The 12,840-nt window shown below is 37.3% G+C and overlaps 1 protein-coding gene across 2 annotated transcripts in view; it reads left to right on the top strand.

The window, feature by feature from the left end:
• The window catches only part of AP3B1 (adaptor related protein complex 3 subunit beta 1), a 225,136-nt gene that overhangs the window by 82,736 nt on the left and 129,560 nt on the right, over positions 1 to 12,840 (top strand). For both annotated transcript variants that reach the window (XR_008627187.1, XM_004613140.2), the window contains exons 9-13: positions 5,065 to 5,162; positions 6,506 to 6,560; positions 6,649 to 6,720; positions 8,239 to 8,301; positions 11,360 to 11,492. Coding sequence is in view for 1 of the 2 variants with exons in the window: in XM_004613140.2 (XP_004613197.2) it covers positions 5,065 to 5,162; positions 6,506 to 6,560; positions 6,649 to 6,720; positions 8,239 to 8,301; positions 11,360 to 11,492 (421 nt within the window). In the remaining variant the exon portion in view is untranslated. The remainder of the gene's footprint in view (positions 1 to 5,064; positions 5,163 to 6,505; positions 6,561 to 6,648; positions 6,721 to 8,238; positions 8,302 to 11,359; positions 11,493 to 12,840) is intronic.

Here is a 12,840-nt window from a genome sequence, read left to right as displayed (position 1 = left end):
AGGCAAGTGCCCTGTTCACTGTAGTATCAGTCCAGCCCTTAAGTTCAGTTATTTTAAAAACTAACCTGTTGTTGAGTTTGTTATTCAGGTACTTATTTTTTAATACACACCCCAGGTCAGGTTTCAGGTTTTTATTAGATTATTTGTTTTGGTAGTTGTATGCTCACTTGAAGTTTATTTATGTTTTGTGGTCTTGTTAATTGTTATTTTATTTCAGATGATGCACTCAAGATATTGGGGCCAGAGAGATAGTATAGGGACTAAGGCACATACCCCAAGTAATCCCTGGCACCTGAAGCAGTGCTGAGGATCATTGAAAGAGGCCCTTCCCTTCCCCCTCCTCCCAGAAAAATATATTCCTTGATTTTTTGGAAGAGTGTTCATATTTTTCTGTTTATTGATTATAGGATTGAGTTCTAAAAGTATGTAACAGGAATTTTGCGTTTGTCTAAAGAGTATCAGTACCTGAGAATACTCCAAGTAAGAAGTCTTAGAGCTCAGAATCATTTTTTTAAAGTAAAACTTATTGTTTCACATTTTGTTGTATGGTTTTTTTTTTAATGTCTTCCTTTTAGTTTTCATAGATTACCTGGAGGTTGTGAGAGTTTAGGGATATCCCATTTTTCACTTGTGATAAAATACACTTTAGTTTCAGAACAAACTCTGATGAATTAAAAATTTTATAGGAGCCAGAGAGGTAGTACAGGGAGAAGGTACATGCCTTGCATGCAAGCTGGCCCCAGTTTAATTCCTTGCACCACAAGTGCTCCCTCCACCCCATCCCCAAGCATTGCCAGGTAGAGTTCTGGGGTCCCTGAGTACCATCGAGACACTCTGGTAATCCCTGGCTCTCCAGGGCCCCGGGAGCAGCCCCACATTCTCAGTTCAGTCGTCACTTTGAACGGCAAGCCTGATGGGACCCTGGGCCTACTAAGTACCACGTGGGATCTGCCACTGCACCCCTGGCAAAAAATAAAGATTAAGCAAAAACACAGATGATGCGTGACTTAAATCTACAATAGGTGACAGTCATTAAGAACATTAGAGCATAAAAATAACTTACTGATAAGTTGATAAATGAGAAAAGAAAGCTAAGAAATAATTTTAATGTGCTTTATAAACTACTTTATATTAAAAATAGTAAGGCCAGTGCTACTGGCAAGAAAGTAGGCTGTACATTTTATAAATGTCAGTGTTCTTAGGATTATGGATTCCACTCAGCATGTCATTTATTCTTATATGTTAGGACATTCCCGTAATCAAAAGTGAATGAGCTTTGCTTACAAATACAACTCATTCAACAGAATTGCAGATGCGTAGTCTAGTTTGTAAAAGCCATGAAGAAAGCTTCTATAACTTCCAAATCCAAGACTTAAACTCTCCAAGCTCAGGGGCTGTCTGACTGTTGTACTGTATATGTTCCTTACCACTGCTGTCGCCTTATCCCAACTGTTCCAACAGCCCATAATATTCGACTTTCAGTATCTCCTAACTTCACTCTGTATTCAGTATTGGCCAACTTTTACTGAAACAAAATTTTCACTTCTCTCCTATAAGTTGACAATAAGGTTAAAACAACAAAAATATCTGCTCACAATTCTTTGAAAGTGATTTTAATATATTTAGTAGTCTCAAATACATTGGGGAAAAGGGGGAAATCAACTGTGGTATATAATCAAGTAAGCAGGGAACCTAAACATGTTGGGACAAAAGTACAAAGTACCTTGATTTGTGTCACAATTTAAAGATAATTTTGATTGGAAAATATATGCATCATAAAATAATTTTCCAAGATGAAGCTAAATTGGTGGTAGATCAATCATAATGAGAGTTTTCGGTACAGATTGTAATGTTCTAAGTAGTTATTTGGTTAAACTTGAGGATTACTAAGGTAAATGAGTATTTAACTATATGAGTAAAATATGTTTACTTAATTACATAAAAATTAAAGTAGTGAGTATAAATTTTTTTGTTCATCACCAAGGTATGTGTAAAAGGTCTAAATCTCAGGTATCAGAAAACTTGTAATCACTTCAAAGTATTTATAGGTAAATTTCCCTATTCATAGACTTTGGCAAACTGAACAGAAAATACATTATGATTTTTTTTTTTTCATTTTGTGGGGAAAGGACAGTCCTTTCAAGTTGTGCTCGGGAGGCCCAGCACCCCCGCTTTGATTCTCAGGACCCTGTGCTACTGCTTGGGCCTTGTGCTGCCAAGGCTGGGCATTAGCCAGGCCATGCTCAGGGACTGCCAGCACTGCTCTCAGTGATGCTCTGGGAACCACGTGGTGCTGGGGATTGAGTTGGGATTGGCTGCATGCACGGTATGTATGTACTATGTATCTGGTCCCTTTAATTAAAAACATTTAAGACCATTGACTCCACCAAGCATTTCGTTATAAACTTCTAGGTAACAGAAAGCACGATCTGTAGAATTATATATGAAATAATACTACAAAGAAAAGAAACCAGACAAACCTAATTGAACATTTGCTTAGATTTGAGAGATTTAAAGATATATTAAAACCTGGGGCCAGAGAAAAGGTGTTGGCTTTGCATGTGGCCAACACTGTCACCACACATACGGTCCCCTGGGTATGATCAAGAGTGACCCGAGAATAGATCGAGGAGCAGGCCTAAACGCTGTCAGAGTGTCAGGGTTGCCAGGGTTGCCCCTGCCCACTAGAAAAATTCCTACACACCACACACACACACACACACACACACACACACACACACACACACACACACACACACACACACACACACACACACAGAGTTTGTCCAGTGCTAGGCTAGTGACAAGCACCTCGCTGGAATGAATGTCCAGAAGAGTGCCTCACATAACCTCAGATGCATCGTCCTTTTGGATGGACATGGAGTGACCATTGCACTTCTGTCCCAGATCTTTGTAAATAGAAACATCATCTTTCAGTAAGTTTGGAAGGCACACTTAAGTCTTTTATCTTTCTTGCTCCAGTCAGAGGCCACAAAGGGTTGAAATTCATTTTGGACTCTATGACTTCAGTGAGGATTGCAAAAGGGAAGAGAACACATCAGTCTCTTTAAAACCCTTCTCAGGTTTCTGAGCTAAACAGATATTTTGGACTGATTATCAGATCCAGTGCCGTCAGCCACTATCAAGCAGCAGAAAAATAGGAACACTTTTTCAGAGAACCAAAGAATGTATTTTTCTGCGAGGTGTGGGCCCCTTCCAGTGATTCTTAAAACCGCTTCAGGTGCCAGGGACTACACAGGGCACCTGAAGCCTTAGTCCCTATACTGTCTCTGTGACCCCAGTATCCTGAGCTCTTCCTTTAAAAATAAACAATTAATTGGGGCTGGAGCGATAGCACAGTGGGTAGGGCATTTGCCTTGCACGCGGCCTACCTGAGTTCAATTCCCAGCATCCCATATGGTCCTCTGAGCACTGCCAGGAGTAATTCCTGAGTTTAGAGCCAGGAATAACTCCTGAGCATCTAACAAGACTACAAATGTAAATGAAGTTCAGGAGGCATACGACTACCAAAGCAAATAATTTAATGAAAACCTGGAACTTGACTTGAAATGTGTATAAACAAATAAATGCTCTACTAACAAAATAAGATCTTAAATAAAAAAACCACTGGGGCTAGAGTGATAGCGGGTAGGGCGTTTGCCTTGCACGCGGCCGACCCGGGTTCAAATCCCAGCATCCCATATGGTCCCCTGAGCACCGCCAGGAGTAATTCCTGAGTGCAGAGCCAGGAGTAACCCCTGTGCATCGCCAGGTGTGACCCAAAAACAAAACAAACAAACAAAAAAAAAACCAAAAAAAAAAGCCACTGAACTTAGGGGTTTGAGGGATAATTCAGCAAATACCGTGCTTGCCTTGCATTTGACGTCCCAGTGTTCAATCCCTGGCACTCGTATGGTCCCTTGCGCATAGAACCTGGAGTAAGCCCAACCACCAGGTTTAATTTATTACATAAATAAAATTAATTGACCAAGTAGAAATCAGGTAGTATTACTATAACTTCTGAGCCACAGACAGGTGTTGTAACTTCTGTGTTCTTATAACTGTCACTGTTTGACTGGACCCTTTCTGTGATTAGGAAGCAGGACTTTTGTTCTCTGGATCTGAGTATAGAGGCATGTAGGGAAATGGTTCTCTTGTCGATTTTAGGGCAGAGAAATTATGATCACCCTTAAAATGACTTTGAACCCGAGGTCTGCATTTTGAAAGACAAGAGCATTTCAAATCCTGCTATTGTAGAGGAATTGCTTTTAGGTAGAGTTCCTTCAATTATAACTGAAATATTTTCCTTCATTTAACCTCCTTGCTAGTTCCTGAAATGCCTGGCTTCATTTATAAGGGCTGTAGCACTCCTCAGAGGTGGCATTCGAAGTGTTACATCCAGCTTTGCCATGTGCTGGCTGTCAGATCTTGGGTGGTTCATTTAACATCTGCTTTATTTTCTGAGCATGTAGTCATTTCCTAGGACTGCTGTGACAAATTGCTGCAAAATGTAAAGCCACGGAAAGTTATTGTCATGTTTCAGAAGACCAGAAGTTTATAAAGGTGCCAACAGAATTGCTTTCTTCCGGAAGGTCTAAGGGAGAAAGTCCTTTTGTTTCAGGGGGTTGCCAACAGTCTTTGGAGTTGCTCTGCTAATGGAAAGGCCCATCACTGCAACCTGAGTACCAGGACCACTGCCCGGGTGCTCGGAGGCAGAGAGAGTGGCCCCTGGTGATGCTTAGGGTCACCTTCACATTGCTACTTTTTTCTGTGTCTGTGTTTCAGTCTCTTACTGAATTAGTTACAGGCCCACACTAGTTCAGAATGCTATCATCTTAATCATTGTCTTAATAACAAACATTTGTTAAGTCTCTGTTTCCAAATAAAGGTCACAGTCAGAAGGTAGACATGAAGCTTACAGGGCCACTTATTTTGATGTCTGCCACACAGGTGACAACATACAGAGTTTTATAGGAGTGAAGAGAAATAATATGTAAGATTATTCCTTGAAGCCAGCACTGCTGTGTTCACACTTCTAAACTATTTTCATGTTTTCTCTTTTAGGTGGTCATGGCAGTTGCTCAGCTATATTGGCACATAGCACCAAAATCCGAAGCCAGTATTATTTCTAAATCACTAGTGCGTTTACTTCGCAGCAATCGGTAGGGCATGATTTTTCATGTTTTGTTTTTCTTTCAATGTTCTGGCAGAAGTCATCTTTAAAGAATACTCTCCGTTTTTCTAACATTCCACATAGCTTTGTGTATTTTATCAATGGGGTTACTTAAATGGATTATCATGAGAGTGTTTATATAATTTATCTTAGTGATAAATATTGAAGTTCAGTGTTAACCTAAAGCCCAAGAAGATTGAAAATATTGTTGACACACACTATATATGGTCACCTACTCTAGTGTTAGTGTCTGGTATTTCTTGGTGTTAGAATAATAATATTTGGGAGTTCTAGTAAATCTGAAAAAATTTTGAAGAACATTGAAAAAGTATAGTAACATTGTCATGATTACTCAATAGGATATGATTATGTAAATGCAATAGGTATCCTAAATTATGTAGCTTATGACAAATTTATTGCTTCTTATAAAGTTCAATAATTCATTCCTGGTATTTGCTAAATTTAAAAAGAGATACTTATTCTTTGGGTTGCAGGATTCCCAAATTGTGCCCAGGGGATCAGGGGCTACTCCTAAGCAATTCTTAGCCAACTGAGCCATTTGGTTGATACTAAGATGCTGATAGAGGATGCTGCATTGCTTAGGACCTGCAGTGTGGGGGACCACTAGGCTACACCTAGTGGTGCTGGGGCCCTCCAGGGCTATACCCAGCAAAATCAGAGTGTCAACTCATTATCAAGGATCAAATCTGAGCTTGTGCATGCCCTTATCCCTGTGCTGTCTCCCCAGTCTCAAGACCAACATTAATAGCTATTTATTTTGAAGTGAAGTAATTATGCTTTGGGGCTGGAGAGATAATACAGCCGGGGGCCATATTGAGGGCCGGGGATTGAACCCTACTTGACAATGGCAAGGCAAGTGCCCTACCTGCTGTACTATCCCTCCTGCCCTATATTTTTGTCCTGAACTTGAACTTAGAATACAACTTTAAAAGCTCTAGTTTGGTCATTGCCATTGCTTAGTGAGATATTATTTCCTCTGTGTTTCTGTTCCTTCCTTTATCTTCACACATAGTCATTCTTTTATCGTTTTTCAACTCAGTAATTTTTTATGGCTAATTCAGAGAGTATCAGAGATGGTACTACATTTGCATTTTAGAATCAAATCTTATTAGGTTTTTCATTAGAAAAAAATGTATTTTCAAGAAGGTATACATTTCTAAAATTTATTAAAATCTTTTCAACATTAGGATGGTATGTGGAAGTTCTATTCATCACAAAACTCGTTGCTAATGTATTTTTCTGTCATATCTGTATACTTAAAGCTTTTTCATTGGAAAATATACACAGTAAAAATTCTTATTTAATTTCCAGGGAAGTACAGTACATTGTCCTACAGAATATAGCAACTATGTCAATTCAAAGAAAGGTATGTACATTATGGACATAGTTCAAGAGAGAAGTAAATGTTTTTGTATGTAAACATTATTCTATTTATTTTTCTTTTTGTAATCTAGGGTATGTTTGAACCATATCTGAAGAGTTTCTACGTTAGGTCCACAGATCCAACTATGATCAAAACGCTTAAGGTATGGAACAACTGCCTTTGTTTTTCAGATACTCTAATGCAGACTTGCTTTGAAAATATTCTACATCTGCACAAGAATGCTTTAGAAAACAAATAATCAGAAAGTAGATACATTGCACAGCGGGTAGGAGGGTAGGGCTTTTGCCTTGCATGCAGCTGATCCAGGTTCAATTTCTCAGTCCCTCTCGGAGAGCTCAGTAAGTTACCGAGAGTATCCCGCCCGCATGGCAGAACTACCTGTTGCGTATTTGATATGTCAAAAACAGTAACAACAAGTCTCACAATGGAGACGTTACTGGTGCCTGCTCGAGCAAATTGATAAACAACAGGACTACAGTCCTACATTCTAAACCATATTATTGTTTACCAGATATTGTCTTATATTCTGATATATTAAAGTTAAGAATACTACCTACACCTCTAATAACTCACAGTTTACTGAAGGAAACTGACATGTATTCTAGTGCTATATTTTAAATAGTATAGAGATTTGATTTGAGTACTATGGCAGAAAGGTGGGTCTTTAAATTGGTCACATTTAGATAAGATTTAGGGAAAAGATGCTTGAATGAATTTGAAAGTATAACATTTTAGTGAAATTTTTTAGTAGGTACGTAGATTAAGAGATTATCAGGTTTAGAAAAGGCTTGTTAATGTATGGGAACTATTGTTAATAATTGTTATTTTCATGGAATAATAACTATAATTTAGTATAGTTAGCAATATATAGTCATAATAAATAAAGTTGTAAGCTAGAAAAATAAGTGGAATGAAATAGAAATTTTAAAAAAGATCAATCCAGGGGCTGTAGTGATAGCACAGCGGGTAGGGCATTTGCCTTGCACGTAGCTGACCTGTGTTCGATTCCCAGCATCCCATATGGTCCCTTGAGCACCACCAGGAGTAATTCTTGAGTGTAGAGCCAGGAGTAACCCCTGTGCATTGCTGGGTGTGGCCCAAAAAGCAAAAAAAAAAAAATCGATCCATATGAAATTACATATAAAATTGATCTTATATGGGAGACATAGCAAACAAATAGAGATGGTAAATAGTAAAACAATAGACTATATAGAGACAGGTTTTAGGGGCCAGAGAGATCGTATATGGGGTAGGGCACTTGCCTTGTATATGACCAATCTGGGTTTGATCCCCAGCTCTCCTTTGGTCTCTTAAACTCAGCAGGAATTATCCCAGAGCACAGATCCAGAAATAAGTCCTGGCTTATTTCTGGATTGGCTCATACCAAATACTGTTGGTATGAGCCAATCTTCTCACCTGTCACTCAACCCCTTTACCCCCCAAAAAAACCCAGAAAAATAAAAAAAAATCCACAAAAATAAAACTGAATTTAATCATATAAAATCTGACACTCCTAAATTGAAATAATTATCTTTTTGTTAAATTTCAATTCACTTTTGAACTCATCCATTTTATTTGTATTTAGAATGTTTATCTTAATGCCTTAAGGCTTAGAGTATGCAGTGGCTTTATAACATCTTTCTTTGTTTTCCTACCAAAGCTTGAAATTTTGACAAACTTGGCAAATGAAACCAACATATCAACTCTTCTTCGAGAATTTCAGGTTTGTATACAGTTTGCTCCCTGGTTTCTCCATGTGTTTGTCTTTTCACTGTCATAGACCACTTCTTTGTTTTGTTTTTGTTTTGGGGTCACAATTGGCGATGCTTAGGGGTTACTCCTGCTCTACACTCAGGAATCACTCCTGGTGGGCTTGGATGACCATATGGGGTACTGAAGATTGACGGTCTGGCTATTTACCCACTTATACTCTCAGCCCTGTCACAGACAACGCTTCACCACTATCATGCCGAGCTCAGACTGACACCTTTTAGATTATTCTTAGTGGGGAGTGGGGTGTGGGGGAGAGTTATTTTCCTTTTGTTGCAGATAAAGAAACATATGCTAATGGATGAGATGTTGCCCAGCTCTCTATAATCCCCCCTAAATGTGCTTCAAAATGACTTAATGGATATGATGCCCTGTTTAGTAGAAGGGTCAGCCCTGAAGACTGGGAGATGGACAGAGCAGGAGCAAGTGTTGTGTTAGTACAGAAGACTCAGCATCTCCTGCAGTTTTCTTTTTTAAAAAAAAGAATTTTTTTTTTTTTTATTTTTTAATTTTTTTTTTTTTTTTTTTTTTGCTTTTTGGGTCACACCTGGCGATGCACAGGGGTTACTCCTGGCTTTTCACTCAGGAATTACCCCTGGCTGTGCTCAGGGGACCATATGGGATGCTGGGATTTGAACCTGGGTCGGCCGCGTGCAAGGCAAACGCCCTACCCGCTGTGCTATCTCTCCAGCCCAAAAAAAAAAGAATTTTTAAAAACAGACTGCCACATGCTACATAGGAGTCATTGGAGTTTTGTCAACTTCCAGCATTTAAAGCTTCAATTCTTTTTTTTTGCATAATATTTCTATAACCCATATTAGATTTCGTCTAGCAATTTAGACATTATTTATTTCCTTTTAGCTATACGATCTTATCCTCTTTAGCATGTCTGTGGTTTCTGATTTTCTTAACTCATTATTGTACTTCCATATCATACTTTTTCTATAAAAACTTCCTATACAGTTAAGATAGCTTCAATGTCATGCCAGCTTACATGTCAGAAAATGCAGTACCTCGAGATCTCATCTGGTTAATCTATAGCTAGCTGTTGAACCTTATTTGAATTTAATTTTTTACTTTATTTTTATACCTTGCCATGTTTATTTAAAATGGTTTTAAAATTTTGGTCTTTGTGTACTTGTCCCTTTTCTTGTTGTCATCTGTGGTCTATCTCAGTGTCCTTGCTGTCTGTCATCTTTCTTCCTGTGTCTCCTTTACAAGGGCTGCAAGGGGTCAGTCCCAGGAATCTTCAGACATTGTGCAATTGTATAGAGGTGACACACTTGGGTCTGTGTCAGAATATTGGTGCACTAGGTGTTTCATTTTTTTATTAAGGAGTTTAGTCAAATGTTTTATTATGCATCCATTTTGTACCCGTCTTTTTATATCTTATTTGTATACATATGAGTTGTGTTCGTAGTTGTATATGCCTATCTTGTAATAACTTTTTGAGTTAAAATCTCATGTTTGTATGAAACTAGGGGCAAATATTTACTTTTATTTCTTTATAGGGGCCACCTCGTTGATGCGTGGGGCCCAGGGCCAGCGCGGGTCTTGTGGTGTAGCGCCAGCATCAGCACAGGCTGCATGCCGGGACGGCCCCAGGGCTTCACTCTGTCGCTTTGGGCCATGTTCCTGGCCTCTTTTTTGTTTGAAAGACAACTGCTTTTTTAGACATAGCTCTAAGGGAACTTAGTTTGTTAAATTCTCCCAGACTTAATTACATTCTTGGTAATATTTTTGTTACGTGTTTAGACATTCTTAGATTTTCTTTTGTTTAATTTATATATGTGTGTGTTTAAATTTAAGCACCATTTTGTATTTATACATATATTATATATATATATATATAATGGTGCCTAAATTAACACTGGTTATTTAACATATTAACATATTAACCGGTTCAATAAATAACCAGTGTTAATTTCACATTATATACTTTTTGAGGTTGAAAAAATTTCAGTTTTAATTGGCATTTTAGATTCTATTTGTGCATAATATATAAACATTATAATATGTAAGCATTGTGTATAATATGTAAACAGAAAGACCATTTATGTAAGCAGAAACATAACTTTTTATAGTAGGAAAGTTGTTTCTGATGTGTAGTATTTCGGAGGTATATTAAACTTTTGTGAAGTCTTTCCAACTTCTGTTGTTAATTTAGTGATTTTTGGGGGGTGGGCTACACTCAGCAGTGTTTAGGATTTACTCCTGGTTCAGGGATTATTTATAGTGGCTTATTTATGTGTTCAGGGATGATTTATAGTGGTCCTTAGGGGACCATATAGAGTGCTAGGGATCAAATTCACCTCCGCCCGTGCAAGGCAAGTGCCCTAACTGTTTTCTTGCTCTGGCCCCCTTATTTTTAAGTTTGTATAGTTTTAGGCTTTTTTTTTTAAACAAAGAATGTGGTCTTTGATTTTGTTTTAAATTGAGTTTTTATGAAGTCTGTTGCAGGGTTGCTGTGTTATTAACAATTCCTGTAGTTGTGCAAGCATTCAGATGCCAGTTGAAAGTAAAGTGTTTGTCAGTGCTGTATACTGATCCTTTTCCTCCTCTTGCCCAACTATTAGATTTAGTATCTTATGAAAAAGCAACCTTTTTCCCCCCTTAGATTCACAGATGCTGCTGGTTAAGTGAACTGAAAGCTCCAGAGTATCATCATCTCTTTCAATCTTGCATTTAAATTAATTGCTGCATTTGAGTGACTGCATTCCACTATCTGTTTTGGAGTCACAAGCCATTGTGGCCACAGGTGAATGAACCTGACTTGAAGTGTGTCTCTTCTGTAGGCACAATCTTTAAGTTAAAAAACAAAAAAATCGAACAACACAACAAAAATCCTTAATTAAACTAACATTAGCTGTAGCTCTTGTTTCCCTATGAATGAGACCCTATATTCCAGAATTCTTAAATGTTGACAAAATTTAAGGTAATAGGGATTTAAAAAAATTTTTTTGTACACTTGATGGTATCACTGTATAAATTCATTGAAATACTGTTTTTAGACCTATGTGAAGAGCCAGGATAAACTCTTTGCCGCAGCCACTATTCAAACCATAGGCCGCTGTGCAACGAACATCTCAGAGGTCTCTGACACTTGCCTCAATGGCCTGGTGTGCTTGCTCTCCAACAGGGATGGTAAGTTGGTGGTTCCATTCCATTTCTGAGTACTTCTGCATTTGCCTTTTCTTGGTATAAAATTGTAAAAAAAAAAAAAATTTAAGGTAACACTTAGTTTTTCTCGGCCTATCAGCAGCACAGTCGTGACAAGTACCATATTTCAGTGTGTAATCATCACCACCATGTAATTGACATGCCCAGGTTTTTCAGTAACCAGTACACACAGCCTTACAAAAGGCTTGACATAATGGTTGAACCTGCCTTTTTGGGGAAAAAAATGCATAAAATCTGTGACAATTATGTTATGAAATACAGTAGCATTTTTTCTTTGAAATAATATACCACCTTATAGATCATTAACTCTCAAATGGTGTTTGTCTCATCTCCTTTGAACTGAAAATGAAATTATTTTATTTTACTTTATCGTACTTTGATTACCTTTATTGTACCATGTCTACAAAGGTCCTATTTTGCAGCCTTTTTTAATGGTATATAAATCATGTATAATATTAGTTCACCTGCAGAGGGTGCTAAAAGCAGGCAAATAACTAACACGGAGAAAGGGCTAGATCAAATAAGTATATCAAATGTATAGCTTCAAATTTTTTTTAGAAATTCACCTAATGATTTCATATTCAAAATTAATTGGATTTAAGGCATAAGTTGGAATAAGTTCATGATGCTAAGCTAAGTAGTGTTCTAAACATTTTGTAAAACTGGCTAAGTAATACCCAGTAAAACATGTAATCTCGATTGCATATCGTTCTTTAGTGAAATGTCAATTATTCCTGTGGTTTATAGTAAGTAAAGAAGGAACAATAACAAGAAAAGAGTTACTTTTTAATCTTTAATTTAGAAAACCTTTATTGTAATTGTTATTTGATTAAATATTGAAATATTCAAAGTTATGGAATTTTAAGTGTAGTTAGTGTCATATCTAGACATGGATTTGTCTAGAAAAATTGATTTTATTTGAAAAATAGCTTACTGTAGCAGTCTTATTAGCCCTAATCATTGCTCCACATAGATTTCTTTATAAAACTGTAACATTGTTTTAAGTACTTTTGATAAAAAATTAAATTTATCATCAAATAGTAATGAATTTTAATGTGAACATAAAATTAAAGACTTGTATCTGTGAGCTGCAAATATTATGATGGATAGAACATTTTTCAGTCATTATTAAAACTTCAAGTAAGCGACAATAAAAAATGCCAGTGAAATAGATAATTTTAAAAAATCTGACTGTAGAAAGTAGAGAAATGCCTGCTAAATGTCATCCATCTTATCTACTTTCAGACTGTAACACTTTTTTTTTTTTTTTTTTTTTTTTTGCTTTTTTGGGTCACACCTGGCGATGCACAGG

The sequence above is a fragment of the Sorex araneus genome, chromosome 1 (assembly GCF_027595985.1).
Source record: "Sorex araneus isolate mSorAra2 chromosome 1, mSorAra2.pri, whole genome shotgun sequence".
NCBI lineage: Eukaryota > Metazoa > Chordata > Mammalia > Eulipotyphla > Soricidae > Sorex > Sorex araneus.
This window is presented reverse-complemented; position numbering and strand designations above follow the sequence as displayed.